Genomic DNA, 23,385 nt, shown 5'->3' on the forward strand with positions numbered 1-23,385 from the left:
TAGGACGATTATCTGGAGACATTATAGGAACGGATAAAGGACACTACTACAGCTGGAATATGTACAGGAAAAGGAGTGTCACTGTGTGGTGCACCAAGAGAATTTACAGTAAAATATAACCTTTATTGTTTAATTGGTAAAAAGCATTAGCGAGATAAAAGGACACAATACATACAAATACAAACATTGAACATGTGAAAATAAAAAGGATATTACTATCCTCACTACGTGGGACTCCACTATTCCACTTCAAAGGATTCTCAGTTATCACTGTAATAGTGTCAATTCAAATGTGTATAATTTGTTGCAGTTTATTAGTAAGTATGAGAGTGGTGGCACCTGATAAGGTTAATTGGTAACAGATCGTCTGTGCAATAGCTCAGACTGCTATATGTCAGCTAAGTCTGAAAAAGACCAACGGTCCTCTATTTCAACAGAAGAATGTTATATTGGAAAGTGATGTTACACACCAAGCAACCACTGCACCATGGCTAGTGGATTCTATTACTGCGTGGTGTGCTGCGTCTGATGTGGTCAGTACGCAATCACAGGCTGGGCTAACCGCCCAAGGCCAGCCGGTCTGTCAGCTTCGTGGCTGACCGAGATAGTCGGCAGAGAACGCCGCTCGGTCTGTCACCGTGTCTGTGCTGAGGATCGCGGTGCAGACGTCAGACACCGCGCACCCAGCACCCGCACGCGATGGTATGGCTGACCAAGTCCGGTCAGGTACCACTACGTATTACAGTCTTTCACAACAATTTTAAATACACATTAATAAATTAGGGGAAGGGAAAGTGGAGTCAAAACCACGAAGTGTGCGGTCGGCGCACGCTTCGCTATGGAGCTTCTTCAGGACCAACCTGAGTGGTACCTGAGAGCTCCTTAAATACCTGTAGATCATGAATATGCTAATTGCTTGGGGCATCGCAGTTACAATTGGTAAATCACATAATCTGATGGTGTGGATGCACACTGAGTAATGGGCAAAGATATGTTACAGCAAAACTGTCACATACAGGGCTAAAAGGTGGAGCAAATGTTATTGGTATTGATATTAAGTTCAAAGTACATACAATGCGGTGGCAAAACTCATCATGATAGGAAAATGACACAAAAAGAAAAGAAGAGAAAAAAACACAATATTTAAATAATTGGGATAGCAGCCCCGGGTGTGTCCCAATCCCCCGTGCAACTCAGGGTTATATGTGATATATTTAGACACATATCTCCCTGGGGGATATGTGTCTAAATATATCACATATAACCCTGAGTTGCACGGGGGATTGGGACACACCCGGGGCTGCTATCCCAATTATTTAAATATTGTGTTTTTTTCTCTTCTTTTCTTTTTGTGTCATTTTCCTATCATGATGAGTTTTGCCACCGCATTGTATGTACTTTGAACTTAATATCAATACCAATAACATTTGCTCCACCTTTTAGCCCTGTATGTGACAGTTTTGCTGTAACATATCTTTGCCCATTACTCAGTGTGCATCCACACCATCAGATTATGTGATTTACCAATTGTAACTGCGACGCCCCAAGCAATTAGCATATTCATGATCTACAGGTATTTAAGGAGCTCTCAGGTACCACTCAGGTTGGTCCTGAAGAAGCTCCATAGCGAAGCGTGCGCCGACCGCACACTTCGTGGTTTTGACTCCACTTTCCCTTCCCCTAATTTATTAATGTGTATTTAAAATTGTTGTGAAAGACTGTAATACGTAGTGGTACCTGACCGGACTTGGTCAGCCATACCATCGCGTGCGGGTGCTGGGTGCGCGGTGTCTGACATCTGCACCGCGATCCTCAGCACAGACACGGTGACAGACCGAGCGGCGTTCACTGACGACTATCTCGGTCAGCCACGAAGCTGACAGACCGGCTGGCCTTGGGCGGTTAGCCCAGCCTGTGATTGCGTACTGACCACATCAGACGCAGCACACCACGCAGTAATAGAATCCACTAGCCATGGTGCAGTGGTTGCTTGGTGTGTAACATCACTTTCCAATATAACATTCTTCTGTTAAAATAGAGGACCGTTGGTCTTTTTCAGACTTAGCTGACATATAGCAGTCTGAGCTATTGCACAGACGATCTGTTACCAATTAACCTTATCAGGTGCCACCACTCTCATACTTACTAATAAACTGCAACAAATTATACACATTTGAATTGACACTATTACAGTGATAACTGAGAATCCTTTGAAGTGGAATAGTGGAGTCCCACGTAGTGAGGATAGTAATATCCTTTTTATTTTCACATGTTCAATGTTTGTATTTGTATGTATTGTGTCCTTTTATCTCGCTAATGCTTTTTACCAATTAAACAATAAAGGTTATATTTTACTGTAAATTCTCTTGGTGCACCACACAGTGACACTCCTTTTCCAGTACATATTCTAGTCTCTGACCAGTGTCCAGTGGTAGCACACCCCTACCATGATATATACATCCAAGTAGATCACCTATATAGGGGGCCTCATTCAAATCTACATTGACATTAAAATTCTATCCTGTGCGATTAAGTTCCTTCTACCCCTTTTTTTTCCCCTCTTTTCACTACTACAGCTGGACTGTGGGTGAATATCCCTGCTCTCTGCATTTACTTGTGGTACCCCCAATCTTTTTAATTGATTTATTTTATCATACGTTTTTTTTTTTAATATATGTATTATTCATAATAAATGTTTTAACTACACCTGTTGCATGCTTCTTAGCGAGCGCGGTCTCAACCCCCCCCTTTTTTCCATTGTACGGTGTATCTGGTGTGCGGGAGGGCGGACATCTAGAGGATGATGCACAGTGGGAGGTATTGTACGGTGTATCTGGGTAGCGGGAGGGCGGACATCTAGAGGATGATGCACAGTGGGAGGTATTGTACGGTGTATCTGGTGAGCGGGAGGGCGGACATCTAGAGGATGATCGAACCCCCCGGGCGCGCCTGCCCTCCGCCCACCCCTGCCTGCCAGCACCCTGCCTCCCCCTACTCCGTCCCCATTACTTACCATCATGTTGCAGCCGCGTCCTCTGGCTCCTTCAGTCTCCGCAGTCCGAGCGCACACTGCACAGTGCAGCCTGCAAAGCTCTGCAGGCTGCACTAGGTATTGTGCATTCCTAGCCTAAGGGTGAGGGACGCTGGGCGCGGGTGTGCGGAGGGGAGGTAGGGCTGGCTGCCGGGTGAGGAACGCTGGGTGCGTGGGTAGGGGGGTTGTGGGCAGCTGCCCGGGCCCCTCCAGAGGCCGGGGCCCGGGACAGCTGTACCCAGGGCACCCCCCTGTCGGCGGCCCTGGGGATGGCCATGGACCATCATGGGCGATGTCAAATACTTTTGCCATTGATGGGGGAGAACCAGATGGTTTCCCTCTATCGATGGAACAGCAAAACAATGTTTTTTTTTTTTTTAAAGTGCCAGAACACGGAGCATAGCTCTGCCCCCGACACCCGCGAAGCCCCCGCCTCCCATAGGCCCATTAAACACAATGGATGACCATTGATCTGTAAAAATATCGATGGTCAGCCATTGCATAGTTAGCACTATTGATGGCCAGTTGCATAATTGCCATCGATGGCAACATCGATGGCAATGGCAACGATGGCCATCCCTAGCTGTAGCAGTATATAACAAACCATACTCCGCGCCACCTAGCGGTACCAGCCAGGAGGATCGGATGCAAATAAAGGGGAGGAACGTGCCCCCCCCCCCCCCAAAAATCTCGAGTCCGCTGAGCCGACTCCGACTCGGCGAGAGGCTGCCCTCACCACTGCCTGTATTGCGCCAGTACAACCCTTTTTATACACATTGCTTTTTTTATTATACAGTACACACGCTGCTGCCTGCTGGAAGACATATGGGTATATATGCGCCTGTGCACCAGCGTGTACTCTGACGTGACCTTAGTGCATTCTACTGTACGTGTGATTCCGGGCAGAGCGCTGGGCAGTCTTAGCGAAGACCCAGGAAGACAGCGGGCTGGCGGAGGACCCTGTTGCCGTGCGGCGGTTGTTGACTGTAGCCGAGTCTGACGGGTCCAGTTCGTGAAAGAGTGCGGGAGCCGGAGCTGCTGCACGGTGAGCGGCTGTGGCCGCACCCATCGGGCGAAGCTGCCAGTGCACCCGGGTGTGCGGCAGAATACCGTGCACAGAGCAGCATGACCTCCGTCGGTGTCATGTCGCCGGCTGCAGCTACTGATTACTACGAGGAAGAAGAGCTAGAGAGTGTGGACGAGGAAGATGACCGCAGCTTTCGCGGCCGGGAGTCCGATGAGGGTGAGAGGGGAGGGGGGGTTCCCGGAGTGTGTTTGAGTGACAGTGCCCCCCGTGGGAGTGGGCACCGGGTACCCCTTGTGCTGCAGCCCATTTCCCTGCGGGCAGTGCTACACGCTGTGGTGCCATAGGACCAGGTTGCAGCAGCGCCTCCATCCATCCGCTGCTGTGAGCTGTGCACCGCTGTCGTGTAGCAGTGTGGGATGGGTTGTGGGCAGCGTGTTCCTTGTTGTGCTAGGTGGGCCACATTGTCTAAAATTGTTCAATATACGTTAATTTATGACTTGTAAGTTTGGTCTTTATAACTGTATGGAAGGATTGGCAGAACAGTGAGCCTAAAGTGAGGTTACAGCAGGCATGGCCAAACTGGTCCTCCAGCTGTTGTGAAACTACACATCCCAGCATGCTGTGCCACAGTTTTAGCATACCATAACAGAAAAACTGTGGCAAGGAGCTGGAGGGGTATAGTTTGGCCATGCCTGGGTTACAGGGTTTAAATTCACGAGCTCTGCCACTCTGCAACACAGTATCCAAAGAACAGCTCAAAATTCACATAGTGACAGACTCATAAAATATGTGCTGCACGTACTTTTTGAACTAGATGGCATCGCAGTTCACAGTGCATAAGGCCAATTGCATGCTTTTCAAACTAAATGTTCAAAACGTACAGAGCATATCGTTCTGGGTATGGCACCTATCGTGGCTGTGAATGGAGATAAGCCTCAGCATATCAGAATCATCTTTATTGGCCAGGTATACTTAGGGAACACAAGGGGGGTTGGAAGAGAGGCATAAACATACATCACATACATTTCACATATATCTAGAACAGTTCGAGTTAGTATTTGGTACGTTCAATACTGTTTAGTTGGTGGACAGCTATTGGGAAGAAGCCTTTTGTAGTTCTTGTCGTCTTTGCTGGGATGGACCTAAAACGTCTGCCTGACGGAAGGGGTTCAAACAGGTTGTGGCCAGAGTGTAGCTTGTCCGCCAAGATCTTTCCTGCACGCTTATTGACCCTGGCTAGGTATAGTTCTTGGACAGTGGGGAGCTCCGCCCCAATAATCTTTTCTGCCATCTTCACCACTCTTTGCAACCTTCGTCTGTCGTTCTCATTTGCTCCTCCGAACCAGATTGTGATCGAGGAGCAAAGGACAGATTCTACTATGGCAGTGTAGAAGATGAGCAGCAGCTCCTGCGGGATGTTGAATTTCTTGAGTTGCCTCAGGAAGAACAACCGCTGCTGAGCCTACTTGACCGTTGTAATGATGTTGGGACCCCATTTGAGGTCGCAGGAAATCTTTGTTTTTAGGAATTTGACGGAGTCGACCCTCGACACTTCTCTGTCAGATATTATGAGTGGGTGCATGGCATTTGGTTTCCTTCTGAAGTCCACCACCATCTCCACCATTATGAGGGGGTTGAGGTCAAGGTTGTTTCCGCTACACCATTTAGTTAGCCGATCCACCTCCCGTCTTTATGCCGACTCGTTTCCATCCATGATTAGGCCGATAACCGTTGTCGTCTGCAAACTTTATAATTTTTACTGACTGTTCTGCTGAGGTGCAGTCGTTTGTGTAGAGGGAGAAGAGCAGGGGGGAGAGGACACATCCTTGAGGGGCACCGGTGCTAATTGTGCATGTGTTTGACATGAATGTGCCTGCTTTCACCGCCTGTTTCCTTTCAGTCAGGAAGTGAGTGATCCAGGAGCATGTAGGTTCTGGGACTCCTAGTGAATGGAGTTTTGGCTCCAGGATGTGAGGGATGATAGTGTTGAATGCCGAGCTGAAATCAACAAATAGTATCCTTGCATAGGTGCCTGGACTGTCCAGGTGCTGTAGAATGTGGTGCAGCCCTAGGTTGACTGCATCATCGACACTTCTGTTTGCTCGGTAGGCAAACTGCAGGGGGTCAAGGTGAGCATTTGTCACAACTCTCAGGTGGTTCAGCACCATACGTTCAAGCACTTTCATGACCACCGATGTTGGTGCAATCGGCCTGTAGTCATTGAGGTCTTTCGCAGTTGAGCTCTTGGGAACCGGGACGATAATTTTGCCTTTGAAGCATCTGGGGACCTTGCACATTTCTAGTGAAGTGTTGAAAATCCTGGTAAAGATAGGGGCGAGCTGTGTTGCACAGGTCTTGAGGGCAGAAGGAGACACTCCGTCTGGGCCTCCAGCTTTCCTAGGGTTGACTCTCTTGAACATTCCTTCTACCTCTGTTTGGTCCACCCAGAGAGTCTGGGGGTGGCAGTTTTGGAAGGAGGGTGGACAAGCCATTTTGCCCCGGTCAGGGGTAGGACTGATGCAGGTAGCTTCCTTCTCGAACCTGCAGTATAAATCATTCAGCTCGTTCACTAGTTTCTGGTGCATGGTGGAGGGGGTTCGAGAGATCTTGTAGTTGGTTATAGCTTGCATTCCTCTCCAAGCTGACGCGGGGTCGTTGGTTGACATGTTGTTCGCCAGCTTGTCTGAGAATCTTTTTTTTGCCAGCTTGATTTCCCGTGTTAGGGAGTTCCTGGCCTGTTTGTACAGGACAATATCACCACTGCGACAGGCTTCTTCCTTTGCCCGACGGAGCTTTCTGAGTTGACCGCTGAACCATGGCTTGTTGTTGTTGAAGGTGCGTGCTGTTTTGATTGGCACGCACAGGTCCTCGCAGAAGCTGATTTAGGCTGTCACTGTGTCGGTCAGATCATCTAGGTTTTTAGCGGAGGATTCAAAGACTCCCCAGTCTGTGCATTCGAGACAGGCCTGAAGCTTCATTTTTGCCTAGTTTGTCCAGCTTTTAACTGAGCTGACCTTAGCTTCTGGGTGTAAGTTGGTAGAAGGTGTACTATGCAATGGTCAGAGAGGCCCAGAGCTGCCCGGGGATAGCCCGGTAAGTACACTTGATAGTGGTGTAGCAGTGGTCTAAGGTACGTCCTTCCCTGGTGTGGCATCTGACTTGCTGTCTGTACTTCGGTACAGGTTGGCACTGTTGAAGTCGCCCATCACTATAAGCAGTGCTTCCGGATATTTGAGTTCTGTGTCTGTTATCCTGGTGGCCAGTTGGAGTTGGGCCTCTTTCGCATTTCCTTGGGGAGGTATATACACCCCCACCAGGACTATTGAGGCAAATTCCCGTGGGGAGTAGAATGGGTTGCATTTAATGATGAGTGTTTCCAGTTGAGGCGTGCTTGATTTACTCAGAGTTTTTACGTCGGTGCACCACCCTTCATTTATGAAGAAGCAGATACCTCCTCCCTTGGTTTTTCCGGTGAGCTCCTTGTCGCGGTCAGCTCTGAGGAGACTGTAGCCCGGCAGCATCACCGAGGAGTCGGCAATGAGTTAATCTAGCCATGTCTCAGTAAAGCATAGGATAGATATGTTAGAACATTAGTAGGAGGATTCGGTATGAAATTCCGACGGTTAAAATCCCGACAGGGTCGAAAATCCCGAATGGGTCATAATACCGACAAGGACAAAATCCCGACATTTAAAATCCCGACAGGGTCAAAATACCGACATATAAAATGTACAGGTGAAACAGTCAACATGACTTTCCGTTGACAGGTCACGAGGTCGACATGGGTTTTTTCACAGTTTTTTGACCCAAATGTCCACACAGTCGACATGGACACAGTTGGAGGTGAACCGCAGCCCCTCACTATTTTATTCTCCCACCACGCCCTAGTGGATGGTAGGGCATGAAATACCGCCTGTCGGGGCAAAAAAGCGAAAAAACCAATGTCGACCTTGCGACCTGTTGACGGAAAGTCATGTTGACTTTTTCACCTGTACATTCTATATGTCAGTATTTTGACCCTGTCGGGATTATGACCCATTCGGGATTTTGACCGTCGGGATTTTGGTACCACAGATAACCAGCTGAAAAGGGAATGCGAGTGCCACAGGTTACGCAGCTATATCCCTTTTGCAGAGATTAACTTTCCCATGGTCCACATGTACCTGGAGGACGGATATTAAAGTGTGGTGAGCGAAGCAAGCCACCATGCCCAAAGTGTGGCCAGCGTCCACTGCAGCTGATCTAAAAGAAAATAACCTACACTAAACTGTATTCCAGACTCTGAAGCCTAGTTGGATACTTATCTGCTAAGTTATTCAACTCACTTTTAGGGCTCATTTGCACAAGCAATTCCTCATGGAGTTTTTGAAACCATTGTTCTTTATGCCATGCTATTTTCCAGTCTGCGTTCTTGAAATGTGGAAAGAAAGGAGTGTGAATCCGCGCTTATACCTACTATCATGCAACAGGTCAAGATAAAAAATACATTTATTAAAAATACACTTTAAAATGAGTCACGGAATGGCTGGTACTGACATTAATAAAGATAAAAAGTGGAGCCACCTTGAAAAAGCCCTAAGAGCGAAACGCGTCAGTGTGGTGGAGCCTAGACACCCACCATTGGAACCCAGACTCAGTCCCCCACTGTGACAAGACCAGCTTCCAGAGCAATTCCCAGCAGCCGCACAAAATCAGGACACTGCACCAACAAACCAGGTTGAGCCCTACACCATCTGGTGCTCCCTAGGTTGGAGATTAACATCACTCCCGATTGTCCTACCAATATCGGCAAACATCTAATGGCACTATTACCAGGAAGCGTTTTATAGGAACGGACACTGAGACTCAAACCCTTGGAAAATTGGGTGACTATTTTGGCTACACTTTTTATCTTTATTAATGTCAGTACCAGCCATTCCATGACTCATTTTAAAGTGTATTTTTAATAAATGTATTTTTTATCTTGACCTGTTGCATGATAGTAGGTATTAGCGCGGTTTCACACCCCTTTCTTTCCACATTTTTGTTTGGGCTTGACTCCCTTACCCACAAAACCGCAGCTCTAGCAAAGCTACCCATTTACAGGCGCCCTCAAGGGACACTTTGTGCCCCACCCACCCCTTGCGTTCTTGAAATGCAGCTAATGAAAGCAGTCGTGGGTACACCGACCTCTATGTGCTAAACTGTTCTATTGCACAAACCATTAAAAATAGTATTCAGCTTGTGGGATTCCTAGTCACTATTAGAGTAGCCCTTTCAATTCAGCATGTAAATAAAAAACAATATGTGCTCCATTCCCTTCTCCCTTATATGGGTGGTATTCAATCATGCACAATATTTCCCATCCTAGTAAACATCTGCTGTTTTCACATAGAATAGAGCAAATTTACATTCAATCTATTCAATTTTATTTCCGACTTTTGGAAACATTCTGAATGTCGGAAAAAATGTGGATTGGCGAATCCACTCCCCCCCCCCCCCCCCCCCCCAGAAACATGCGCTAATTCACAAATTTAGTGTCTGTGAATGCTTTTCTAAGACCCAAATCTGCAGCAGAGAGTCCTGGCCGATATTGACGAGTATTGGAAATATCGGCCAGCACTGAATATATATATGTGTGTGTGTGTGTGTGTGTGTGTTTTAAGTTTCATTTATAATTTGTAGTCAAGTGATATTGGTAAATCGGTTGATTCAAGGGAATACAGATTCTTGAAGTTCCATTCAACCTGTTAAATCCAAAATTCTGGATTTCATTAATTAGTTTATTTCTGTTTGGTAGATTTGTGTAACCACTGTGCTTGTTAATAACCTGTTGCATGATCATTACCATTATTTTCTTTCTGAAGACACTGAAGATGCCAGTGAAACGGACCTTGCGAAGCATGACAATGTGGACTATGTGGAAATGAAAGAACAGTACGTGAATAGAATTTCCTTACTATGTAAAATAGTTTTGTGTTTCTAAAATCATTTTCAGACTGAAAAATCCTCAAAACCTGAGTAGGACTCGGCTGAAAGATATGAGCCCCTTTCCCACAGCACATTTAACGGTACTTGTGTAGTTTCACGGCGCCACCGCGCGCACAGTCTCTCATGAAACTTGGCAGCTTGACAGACTCTGTGTTTACTGAGCGCATGCCGCTCTAGATGTAATGTACGTTATCAGCATAGCGCTGGCAGCAGCAACGCGCACTGCCCAGCGCTGACAGGTCATTGTGGTACTTGTAGTTCCACAGTGGACACCCCCGGCACACCGCTAACGAATGGGGCTTCTAAACTAGACACCCCGGTACACCGCTACCAAAGGGGGTGTCCCAAATGCAGATGCTAAAATGTAGACGCTAAAGCCTCTGAATCTTGACTCCCTGCAAACAGCTAAGAAGGGGGCACCTAAATTTAGACGCTAAAGCGTCTGAATTTAGTTGGGTCTAGGGGTACAAAGGGGTGCACTGTGCAAAACACTCTTAAGCCTGTTCACAATGACACTAGTTGACGTAACAGCTGTCGACCTTGTTAATTCCACTATCCACGCCACCCTGAAACGTGGCGAGCGGACACGGTACGCGTCCGACCGATGTTTTCATACCCCCACTATCCACGTCGGTGTGGAGTTCATTTTATAAAGTGTGGCGAGCCACCGAGCCCGAAGCATGGCGAGCGCACGCGTATACCTGTGAAGTTATGCGCGTCCCCTCGCGGGGCTCGCCACGCTTTGGGCTCGGTGGCTCGCTGCGCTCGCCACTCTTTGTAAAATCAACTCCACGCCGACGTGGATAGTGGGGGGGTGAAAAGGTCGGTCGGACGGATGCGTACCGCGTCCGCTCGCCACGCTTCGGGGTGGCGTGGATAGTGGAATTAACAAGGTCGACAGTTGTTGACTAGTGTCATTGTGAACAGGTTTAAGAGTGTTTTGCACAGTGCACCCCTATGTACCCCTACTAAATCTAGACGCTTTAGCGTTTAAATTTAGGTGCCCCCTTCTTAGCTGTTTGCAGGGAGTCTAGATTCAGACGCTTTAGCATCTAAATGTTAGCGTCTGCATTTGGGATACCCCCTTTGATAGCGGTGTGCCGGGGTGTCTAACTTAGATGCCCCGTTCGTTAGCGGTGTAGCGGGGTGTCCACTGTGTAACTACAAGTACCACAATGACCTGTCAGTGCTGGGCAATTTGTGGTCTTGGCAGCATTTTTAATATGAAGACTACATTCCATGAGAGCTGTGAAGATTATTCATTTTTCAGTATAATATGCTCTGTGGCAAATCACAGTCTAAACCACACTATAACACAATCATACACTTACACTGACTTAAGCAGAGGGCTGCAATAATTCACTTCCCCTGCCGATTATTGCCGATTATCGGTAAAAATCGGCCGATATATCCGACGATTGGACGGAAATCGGACAATTGGCCAAAAAATCGTTCTAGTCTGTGGGGCCTTTAAGAATCCTCAAATTCAGATTGGGATTAGAGGGGCGTCTTCCCAATGAGCATTGTCTGGCTGTGAGGGTGTGGCAGGCTAATCAGCTAGCACCCTGCTAGGAGATACAATCAATGCCTTTCTCTGTGTATTCATCCCAAAAACCCAGTTTGCACCCTTTCAGCTGGTGAACCGGGTTTTTTGAATTAAGATTTGGGAAAAATCCTGGGAAATTCCAGGTTGACCCATTCAGACAGGGAAAAAAAATCAAACACTTTTTATTCACAGAATAATATTTTAAGTAAAACATTTTTTTTGTGAAAGTCATTATGTAACAAGGCTCTTCACTCTATATCAGGCATGGCCAAACTGGCCCACCAGCTGTTGTGAAACGACACAAAGTAGTAGTGCCAAAGTTTTTTAGCTCTCAATAATAGCAAAACTGTGGCAAGGCATGGTGGAATTAGTAGTTTCACAACACCTGGAGGGCCATAGTTTGGCCATGCCTGCTCTATATACCCTCTGGCACTGGCACATTTCCCTGCACTGTATTCTGTGCTCCTCTCATGTGTGGCATCTGTCCCTTTCCAGCTATCACTGATATCAGCAGGCATCATGTGGCCTTTCCTGACCAATTAAATCGGTTTTCAAGCAGCCAGAGAGCACATTCCCAGGGTCACCAACCTGGGATGAAAGACCTGCGAAAAACACAGGTCAATTGCAGGGTCGGAGACCCGGGAACATTTCCGGGTTGGTGCCTTTCAGACATAAAATCCCGGTTTGATGCACGTTCATGTGCAAAAAGCCAGGATTTTGGAGTTTGTCTGAAAGGGGTATTAGAGAGCAGTTTCTGAAGTCCCCCCCCCCCCCCTTTAATAAGTGCAGCCACTAAGGAAGGCAAATCCCCGGATCAGCTTGGACTACTGACAGCTGGCATCTCACACTTAACCTATTAGTGGTACATCTGTAAGAACAAATCACATTTATCTCTCTCAAAATCCATCATGGGTGAAACATGGACCGGCGAATTACTCAATCCAAGTGTTTTTTACAGTGAAACTGCAGCTGTTTTAAAACTGTCCGCCAATGAATAGGAATGCCCCCCCCCTCCCCCCTCCTCTCTTTTTATTCAGGTATTTCACAAAAAAAAAAAAATGTACTCAAATACCCCCTAAAAATCTGACGACATCTATTTTATTTATTTTTGCAACGATGTGGCGGATTCTGATTGATCGGGACTTTAAATAGTGTGCGTGTTCAGCATTCATCGCAAGCTCCCATGAGTTGTTCATTGTGTCTTAAGCTTGGTCAATCTGATATAGCCAAAGATCTTCAGCACATTGGGGGTTATTCTGATTGAGTTGCAAAGGCAAAAGGCAAATTCCTTCTCAAATGCACTGCAGGTGGGGCAGATGTAACGTGCAGAGAGATTTAGATTTGGGTGAGTTATTTTGTTTCTGTGCAGAGTAAATACTGACTGCTTTATTTTTACACTGCAATATAGATCTCACTTTGAAGTAAAACCCCACCCAAATCTTACTCTCTTTGCACGTTACATCTGCCCTACCTGCAGTGCACATGGTTTTGTCCATTTGAGAAGGAATTTGCCTTTACGAGTCAACCAGAATAACCCCCATTGTCTAGTGTGCATGCGCTATCTGCATTTATACTGGATATCATCAATGACCAGATGATCTAATGATGCACGATATATCTTGAAATAATTTGAAAGATTGCATAGTGTTTATGAACTATATAATTTGTGCGGGAATTAAAAAGGGAAATTATTGCCAAAATTTGCATGGTTTGCACGTAGTCTTTGTACCCAGCAGAAGGGTATTATGCAGGTAGGTGGTTATAGATTTCTGTATCCGAATACGTATACTTGTATGTTTAATTGTGTACCTAAAAAGAGGGGTAATAAAGAAAAAGCAGTTGTCTGCAATCTAATTCCATAAATGTCTGCATTGTCCCAGAGCTTGAGAAATTTTCTGTGTGAGAACCGCAAGCTAATCCCTTCTAATAACATGTAGCACAGTGGCTGCACCAGTCTGCAATAAAGTAGCAATACGCTCTTTATTTTCATAGATAAGGTTTGTTTATTCGATGTCTAAAGGAAGAATATTCTGTGAGAAAATGAAAGCAAAGTAGAATTTTTCAGGCATTAAAATAAATAAAATTTAAAAAAGAAAAGTAGGCACTGCTGTGCGTAAATACTCAAAGAAAATCTGGAAATACATTTGCTAGGTTTGAATACAATTGTTTAAGTAAAAAACAGAATTACATTAAATTAATGCAAATGGAAGTATTTGGCTCATGGGAGTAAAAGTAATTAAGGAAAATGTATAAGAAAAAAAAATAAAGATTGGTCTGCAGACAAAGCAAACAGAGAAAACATTCAGTGGATTGTATTCACTAATAAAACGGACAGTGGAATTCCAGAATGCAGCTACGCAAGTGTCTCCAAATCCAGTAGTACTAAATCAGTAGTGCAGGGCCAAGGTAGAAAGGTGTCGGTGAGGCCCTTTACAGTGATTCGTGTGCTCTTGTGGCAGTGCGGGCATGTAGAGCCAGCTTTGGGTGGTGAATAATCTGTGGTTGAGGAGAACTCTGGAGCAGTGTGAACTACCAATAATGATTGAGATGGAACTGCTAGTGTCATCATTAATACAGAAATGTTGTGACTGCTCTACAGATCCACATAGGAATGGGTTGAAAAGTAGTTTTGTAAAAAAAAAAAATAAAAGGCACAATAAGGTCTAGGCAAATAACCCGCTGTCTCTATTATATATTTTACCTTAAACAAGTTTTGCAATTCAGGCAAGGGATGCTGGGATGTGTAGTTCCACAACAGCTAGCTTGTCATTGGTTGTGATATACTGTAAGAAGATAAACATATTGGGTGCACTATTTTAAAAATGTCTAATGGATAATTGGAAATGGATAATACACAGAAGGCAGTGTGGACTATAGATTAAAATACACTAAATCTAGGATATAAATATTACACATAAAAGAAGTGTAAAGCTGGGTACATATGGAACGATTTGAAGCCCGATGTGGACGTTCCTGATTGATTGGAACGACCAATCGATCAAATCGCTCCGTGCATCGTTAACAATGCGCGTACCCGCGAATCATTACAATTGATCTATGATCTTTCCTGCATGCAGGAAGATCATAGACAAATCGTTTGTCAAGTGTATCAAATCGACAAACTATTTGTTACACTAGTGAACGATGTCAGAACGCTTCCTACATCGTTCCGTGTGTACGGCCCTTAAAGGTATACATGGTGCGATAGGCACCGTGCATCTAGAACTAGGATGCATTGCTTCTAGATCAAAACGTATGCGATGTGCTAAAGTACTGTGCGTTTTGAACTAGATGCAATCCAGTTCACAAAGTCTGTGCAGCACATACTTTTTGTGCTGTGCGATGGGATGCACGTGGGAGTGGGCATCTCATTGCACCCAGTAATTGTACCTTTAGGTGTGTACACACGGTACAATTTGATTGCTCAGAGACCATATTGCTCAGTGATTTTATCGCCCACAACACAAAAAAACATTGGCCTGTTACAGGGCTTTAGGTTCAATTATTTGGCAGACTCCAATATATATGCACATATCTTTATTTCTACTACACATTGCACCGCAGGTTGCAGTTAAGATCAGTACACTGCAAATTTCTCTAATATATATGTATAATATATAATATTTGTGCTTACATAAAATTTGTTTTATTTTCAGTGTAGAAAACTGTAATGGTGCGTACACACGGGTACAATCACCCTGCGATTCTGACTATATAGTCAGAATCGCATTGGCATCACCCGCAGATCGCATGAGTTTTAACCCTTGCGATCCCGGTGCAAGCTCCCGTATCGCACGGCAGAAAGCCTTGACTATATAGTCAAAATTGTAGGCCATTGCATGCATGCCATGCGATGTGATCGCATCGCACGGCACATCTCACCATGTGTACACACCATTAGCCTAATTAAGGTTATACAATTGAGGACAAAGTTTGAAAAAAAAAAAAAAACTATAGATACTTTTACTCATAAATTGTAAATAAGAAAATACAAGGTTATTGTTACTGTATGATATTGAATTAAATATATATTTGTTTTAACTTGTTAGGATGTATCAAGACAAACTGGCATCTCTCAAGAGACAGCTACAGCAACTCCAGGAAGGTAAGAGATCTTTATTGCCCTAGGTTCAGCATGACTGCTTAAGGGACAGACTGGTACCAGTATGAGTATTGTAAGTGCAATCTCTAGACCAGACATGTCCAAACTGTGGCCCTCCACCTGTTGTGAAAATAGTTTTAGCATTCCCTAATAGCAAAACTGTGGCAAGGCATGATGGGACTTGTAGTTTAACAAAAGCTGGAGGGCCATAGTTTGGACATGCCTGCTCTAAACAAAATGTTAATGTTTGGTGGCCACTGGATGTGGCCACTGTCCATATATATTTTACAAGATTGCACCATTTGTTTGCACTATATAGTTCAGGAGTTCAAGGGAAATCATTGACGACTGTTTCATTTGCACATCGTATAGTGGGCCTGATAGCTGATCGCAAAAGCAATTTTTCTCAAATGGACAAAACCATGTGTACTGCATGTGGGGCAACAGGTGCACGGGACCGCAAATTGGACCTGAGGGGACAGCAAACCGAGCCAAGTTGGGCTGATTTCACGACCCCATTAGTCAAAATCGGCTCGGTATATGGGCACCTGAAGATTTTTTTGGGATCTGATGCGAGCGCAGATTTGGCCTTTTGTCTTTAGATTGGTCTGCCTGATCCATCTGAATCTGAAGACAACAGGTCAAATCTGACTAGTGCATGGGGGGCATTTAGTGTCCAAAATGTATTTTTTTTAGTAAACCTCAAAATGTCAGAATACATTGGTAAGCATCTAAAATCTAGTAGTATGTACATACATTGCTTTTTAGAAAGACTAAAGCAGGAACAGAAATGTGTTATTTGTATTTGGTACACGGCCATTGAGGAAGATGTCAAGCCTTCCAAAGAGTGCACAATTTGCCCATAGTTACTGATTTACTTCTACCTATAACTTTATAGAATGTTACTTCTAGCAGGTGGGACCCAGAAGCCTTCACTTTCTATGCCCAGTTGCTTACTGCTTTGTAATCGTTTGTTCCTAGATCGTAGCACTGGTTCAACAGGCCTGTTTGTTACATTATTACAGAAGGGTTCCTCTTTCATTGATTAAATATATTCATTTAACTTGCTCCTGAAATAAATAGTAATGTGTGGTCCTTTTGAAGGATAGGGGGCCCATTCGGTACGGCCACCGGTATATCAGATTGCCAATCGCACATGACTCATGTAAAGGTCAACCTGACCAATTGGAGTTTTGTTTGAACTTTACTGTTATTAATCTGAGTTCATGTGAATGGTAAAGCCTCCGAAACATGGAGAGCGAATGTTGTACACTAATTTGGGTGACTTTTTGGGGTCAACTTACACATTGACCTAATATTCCACACTCGTCTCCGTTCTGAATCAGACATTGAGGGTCATTCTAATCTTCACACTTCCCCGCACGGGGAGTGATGTTTTGCTACTGAGCATAAGTATGTTTGCGGATGTGAAGGCTCAGTTTGCGAACGGATGTAGCGACTTATATAGTCACCAGCCCGTTCACCCGGAAATTCGTAGCTTTGTGAGTCAACCAGAATGACCTCCATTCTGTAATGAACAAAGGAATATACAGAATTTGTCTGTAGGCTTGATGTGATGTTAAGCACATTAGCTCATATTCTTGGTTCAGTTAGGAGATAGGGGATGAGTTGCCCTTGCAACAGCGTAGAAACTTAGGCAGTGGCAGTTAAGATTGCCACCCTTGCAGATGATATCGCCCAAGACTTCAATTTATATTCAGCCCAGGACACTTTCTGACTGATATTATTTGCCTTTTAATGTTTGCTTTGATGTATAACAGGAACCCTGCAGGAGTATCAGAAACGCATGAAAAAATTAGACCAGCAATACAAAGAGAGATTAAGAAATGCTGGTAAGAAAACATGAGCACCGTGTGTGTGTGTGTGTGTGTGTGTATGCAATGCAACTACATGTTAAACATGTTTTTGAATTTCTTCTTTACGTGAACAGGAAATTGTAGTAGAGTGCTCTAAACCGAGCACTCCCTTATCTATAAATGCTTATTAATTGCCTCTTCTCTTAAATGTTTCGTTTTACGTTAAATGTTGTATTTTATCCCATTAATCTAATTGTAATTAGTTACTCAATATGTATATATGTGTATATATAACATTTTATGTACAACTATACTTCAAACTTATAAGTGGCAGTGCAATGTTTTTCATATTTATTATTCAATTTTTTTTACCAGTTCTTGTAGATAAAGGAAGCATTAACCCCTTGAGTGGTGGGTTTTGCTGGGGCAGGACAAATTTCCCAGGGCAGGTTTGTCCTGTCCCAGCAAAACCCACCACAGATTGTAGGGGCCCCCCCTCTCACCGCCGCTGCAGTGTTTGTACGCCGGAGCTCACCTGCCGCTGCCCTAGACGTCAATCACAGCAGAGACCACATGCGGCAGGCTCAGGGATGTTCGCGGTGTCTCAGGAGGACTCGGGCACCTGAACTCCCGAGCCACCCCGAAAATCCCTGAGCCTGTCGCCTTCGTCACTGCTGTGAATGGCGGCTGGGAAACTGGCAGGGGAGGAGCTCCGGTGTATGATCACCGAATCGGAGGTGATCGACAGGAGGGGGAGCGGCAGGGAGGGGGGGACTCTAGAGGTGGTGCGCACCTACTGCATATTAATGGTATGCCTGGAAATTTTTCGGGGCAGGCAATACCACCCAAGGGGTTAAAATCACAGTATAACGGCATGTTAGAGATTTTAAAATCTACAGTATTTATAAAAATAAATAAAAAAGAGCAGTCATAATTATACTTAATATTGTACAAGTGTACTGTTGTTTTCTGTCAATGTACTGATGCATCATCACACATCTCTACTGCAGTCCCCCCCCCAAACGGCCCCTCATCGCACCTCAGGTCACATAAGAATCTTCTAGTGTTGGGAAATTTTAGCAAAAAAGTATTAAAACAAAAGGACCCACCTTTTATAGACCATAACAAAGGTGCATTTTCTAAGGTCTGTCTGTAATCCGTCATATCTGCATCTACAGTACTTCTGTATTTTAATGAAGTTCTCTCATAAAAGATACACTTGATATTATGCATTTATTTTATTCTGTACCATATACTACATATATTATAGACCATGGGCGGTATTCAATGAGCCTGATTCGCCATGTTTTTATGGCGAATTTGTGCTGTTTGGCGAATTTTTGACAAAAACGGTGAATCACCCTATTCAATGACCACATGGCGAATACATTTGAAGGTTTTTTTCGCCATGATTCACCGAGTAGAAATCGCTATCTTTTTATGGTGAAGTGGAATGTGAACTTTTAAAATAAAGTATTTTTTGTTTTTTTACATTTGGTGTAAAAAAATCAGGAATTTTATTCTGAGGAGGGGCATGCTATTTTTATTCATGTGCTATAAGCACATGAATATATATTTAATAAAAAAAAAAAAAAAAAAAAAAATATATATATATACACACACACACACAGCCAGCAGGGGGCGCCCGAGCCGCTCATTAGATATTCATATATTCACGCACCCGATCGTTACGATCAGGTGTAGTGAATATATGCGGTCGGCTGCCTGGCACCCGGGGAGCCCACCCCCCCCCCACAAATGTTCTGGGGCAGGCAGAGAGACTTCCATCTCTCTGCCTGCCACCGTCCTCAGGCTCCCTGCGGCGTTCGCCGCAGGAGCTCATATTTGCCGGTCAGGGGCAGCGAGCCCCTGACTCGTTGAATACCGGAGCCGGCGAGGCTCCGAAATGTGGCGAATGTGCAGCGAATCCGAAAAAGGATTCGCTGCACCTCGCAGGTATTCACATTGAATACCGCCCCATAAGTGAGTGACAAGCCTATAGGTGGTTTGGATGTAGTTTCTGGGAAAGCAGGCCTCTTCTTTCTAGCAATCCAGATGCAAATGTCCAATCAGAAGTAGGCAGTGAAACTGCCTTTCAGTACTAGTGCACTTCAACGATTGTCGTCTTGAAAATGCTGGACATATGACAGCACCTGGAAACCATAGTATTCAGAGTATAACATTACCACCCCTCCCCCAAGTTTCTGGGTAGTCTGAGAACCCTTGGATGGACCTTGGCTATGCCAGTGTCTGTTGGCTCACTCCGTTCCCCACCCATGACTACAGTTTTCTCTTTCCACTATTACTGCTTACCTTATCCCTTACACTCCACTAATTTATTATCATGCCTGTTGTTTCACCCCCTTCCATTATTCCTTACTTTACATTTTAGGGCCCTTTTTCTGCCTCCCACCTCCACACTCCCCTCTCTTTATATAAAAATGCTCTTAAAATAAATTTCGATCAGAGAACAGTCCATACGTTGTCATGATTGCATTGACATTGCCTGCCTGCTACAATTTGCCGATCAGTATGTCAATTATGGTTACGCTTTTTTGTTTAGCTTTTTTTTGTTTTGTTTAAATCTCAGATTTTGTATTGTTCTGTACTTTGATTGTTAGGTTTAAAAACACCTGTATACGTAAATACGCTATGCAAACAAAATCAAATATATCAGTCCCAAGGCGCAAACGCTCTTCTTCAGCCAAGACCCAAAAAAAAGGGATCACCACTCAATCCCAGTGTTGGTCGAATTACCCGCACTCACAGGATAAAGTATAACACCAGGTGTGTAGCGGTTTCTTTACCCAAGCATCTAAGGGTCACCACGTGATACGTCAATTATATATGCGTACCGTAAAAGAGGGCTGATGCAAATATGTAAAGGTATCTTTTGCTTGATGAGAACCCTTTATTTTGTTATCCTCTCATCAACAGTATGATCACATGAAAAACAAAGATTCTCTTTAAGTGAGCTATTCTTAAAAAATGTATTTGATAAAAACAGGAACACGCATTAGACTGGGGTGGAAGATGGAAAGACATGAAACCTGGTAGTTGGGGCAATGGCCATATACCCCAAAGAAGTCACTGGTCAGGACCACACTCCTAGTCAGGCAAAAACCATTTCTCCTCTCTGGCCAGAGAGGAGGAAATGTTTTAGTGTGCAAGTGTGCCTGTAAAAGAAACCTTTATACACGCATATTTCTGTCTACCAGCATGAGTGAGGGTACGCATCTGGGTACCCATCCCTATATGTTTTAAAATCCTGTTAATATTTGTACAACCTACTGTACACATTGCTTTTTCCATTTTACTCTTTCATGCTAATATACCGGATGTGAAAGAAATGTATGTGGATTTAACTCTTCATTGCCCCTGGTCCATTTTCCTCCAAAACACTATAAAATATATTTACCCCTCTAGCTTTGTAACATTTTGCTGTTTTACGACGTGGAACCATTTAATTGAAGTGTATTCCTACTAATCAATGCACAATACTAGAAACATGCAATCTAACCATTGGCAAGTTTTAACCATTTAACTGGCTAATATTGTTTCCAAAAATGGCTCAGTAATTGTCATATTTTTTATGATTCAATGAGGTAGCGAACATCTATGAGCAAAGCATTTTTTTTTTTATTTTTTTTTATTTTACATTTTTGAAAATATATCCAGAGGCACAGTTAAGTAAATACTAGTGCAGTCGCCTATTTTTCAGTTTTATCTAAATACATTTTTCTTAATACATGGATTTAAATTTTTGTTCACAATTTTTTTTTTTTTTTACAACATTGTGTTAATTAGCAGGATTAAATAATATTTAACTCTATTACGGTTCAATGCTTTGACTCCACGAAATGTGAAAAAACACACTGAAGTGAATACCATTTTTTTTTTTTTTTCAGGGCCCATCTGTACATACCAAAAAACCTGGACTATCAGGGTCCTGATTTACACTTCATAGGTGTATGGATGTATTTATCTATGTGTGTGTGTATGTATGTATATGTGTGTATAGATATATCTATCTATCCACTCCATACATAATATGTTCATGAGCATGCAATGATATTGATGTTTGCTAATTGTATTCCCCCCCCCTTTTTTTTTTCTTCTATAGAGCTCTTCTTACAGCTGGAGGTAAGTGACGTTTTGGTCTCTTATGCTGGGTACACACTGATCAATACATAGCTCATTATATTAACAAATACAATTACAGAATAAATGTGTACACCTGATTTTGTGTGTCACCAATGTAGTTTACATATGTCACATTGGCCCACCAGCACTGCCAGTGTAACTATGTGAATGGTCCCTATAGCCTGAACCTGGCTATAGGGACCACTGCTACTGACATCACAGCTGGGTGGCCAAATTGAAATGACCACCCAGTGTGATGTCTGGCCCAACATATTGAGAGACTATATAGCTTACTTAATCGGTCACTCTTTCAGCAGACAGGTTGGCCAGGTGTGTACCCAGCCTTTGTATACAATGAAGTATCATTCCTAATTGTTATTACTTAAGTGCAGCCAAAATCCTACTTTATCACATTGCATTTCAGACCGAGCAGGTTGAAAGGAACTACATCAAGGAGAAGAAAGCGGCTGTCAAAGAATTTGAAGATAAGAAGATTGAGCTGAAGGAAAATCTGATTGCAGAATTGGAGGAGAAGAAAAAAATGATCGAAAATGAGAAATTAACAATGGAGCTGACAGGAGGTATGATCAGTCCAGGCTTGCGTTACCTTCAGATTGTAGGAGACTTCTTTCACAAACTTTATAATACTGTTCAAACAGGTTGAAAGCAAGGGTACTTGTGGAGTATCACGGCTCCCATCGCATGCCATCGCATGCCATATATAGTGGCATGCGATGCGATATTTACCGATTTTGGCCGTTTTTTGACAAAATCGTATGCGATCGCATCGCATACGATTTTGCACTGAAAAGCATCCAAATGCATTGGAATTAGTATTAAACATGTTTAATGGCCCAAATGTCATTTTTGAGGCTGTACCACCCCCACTATCAACGCGAACCCGAAGCGTGGCGAGCGCAGCGGTACGCGTCCTACGACCTTTTCATACCCCCACTATCCACGTCGGCGTGGAGTTGAGAATAGAAAGTGTGGCACGCGGACACCTGTGAAGCCTGTGAGGGGACGCGGATACCTGTGAAGGTATCCGCGGGGCTCGCTGCACTTCCCACGCTTCGGGCTCGCTGCGCTCGCCACACTTTCTATTCTCAACTCCACGCCGACGTGGATAGTGGGGGTATGAAAAGGTCGTAGGACGCTTACCGCTGCCCCACGCGGGCTCGCTGCGCTCGCCACGCTTCGGGTTCGCGTTGATAGGGGGGGTGGTACAGCCTCAAAAATGCCAGTTGGGGGCCATTGAACATGTTTAATACTAATTCCAATGCATTTGGATGCTTTTCAGTGCAAAATCGTATGCGATCGCATGCAATGAGATTTTTTGGAATACAATGCCCATGGTGGGAGCCGTGATACTCCACAAGTACCAAGGCAAGTTCTTTTACTGCATACAGGATTCTGTGTCATTTGCCATGTGACACTTTGGTTTCACATCTACTTTGTTTATTTAATGATTTTCTATGGTACTATGCGGGCAGGGTTTTATCCTCAAACACTGCGAATTTTGCAGCATTGCGTGTGGACCAGAATAAGGTCCATAATGGGTACACATGGTGAGACCTTTCCTTTGATTTTTGACTATATAGTTCAAATAATTCGACATTGAATGTTTTTTGCAACGTTCAATGCAGATTCAATCCCGGTTTAGTGGAAATTGGAAAGAATAGTCTTGCCAGGCAAGACTAGATAGTAGAAATCGAAGGAACGCTGGATGGAATCAAACGGCATATACAC

General features: G+C 44.1%; 1 protein-coding gene across 1 annotated transcript in view; it reads left to right on the plus strand.

Annotated features, from left to right (window-relative positions):
* The first annotated feature begins 3,729 nt into the window (after positions 1 to 3,729).
* The window catches only part of SUDS3 (SIN3A corepressor complex component SDS3), a 48,418-nt gene continuing 28,762 nt past the window's right edge, over positions 3,730 to 23,385 (plus strand). The window contains exons 1-6 of the mRNA XM_083151481.1: positions 3,730 to 4,274; positions 9,905 to 9,974; positions 15,624 to 15,679; positions 17,458 to 17,529; positions 21,617 to 21,636; positions 22,061 to 22,217. Of these exons, the coding sequence (XP_083007607.1) occupies positions 4,157 to 4,274; positions 9,905 to 9,974; positions 15,624 to 15,679; positions 17,458 to 17,529; positions 21,617 to 21,636; positions 22,061 to 22,217 (493 nt within the window). The 5' untranslated portion in view covers positions 3,730 to 4,156. The remainder of the gene's footprint in view (positions 4,275 to 9,904; positions 9,975 to 15,623; positions 15,680 to 17,457; positions 17,530 to 21,616; positions 21,637 to 22,060; positions 22,218 to 23,385) is intronic.

This window comes from Crinia signifera, chromosome 1 (assembly GCF_055691185.1).
Source record: "Crinia signifera chromosome 1, ASM5569118v1, whole genome shotgun sequence".
NCBI classification, from domain to species: Eukaryota; Metazoa; Chordata; class Amphibia; order Anura; family Myobatrachidae; genus Crinia; species Crinia signifera.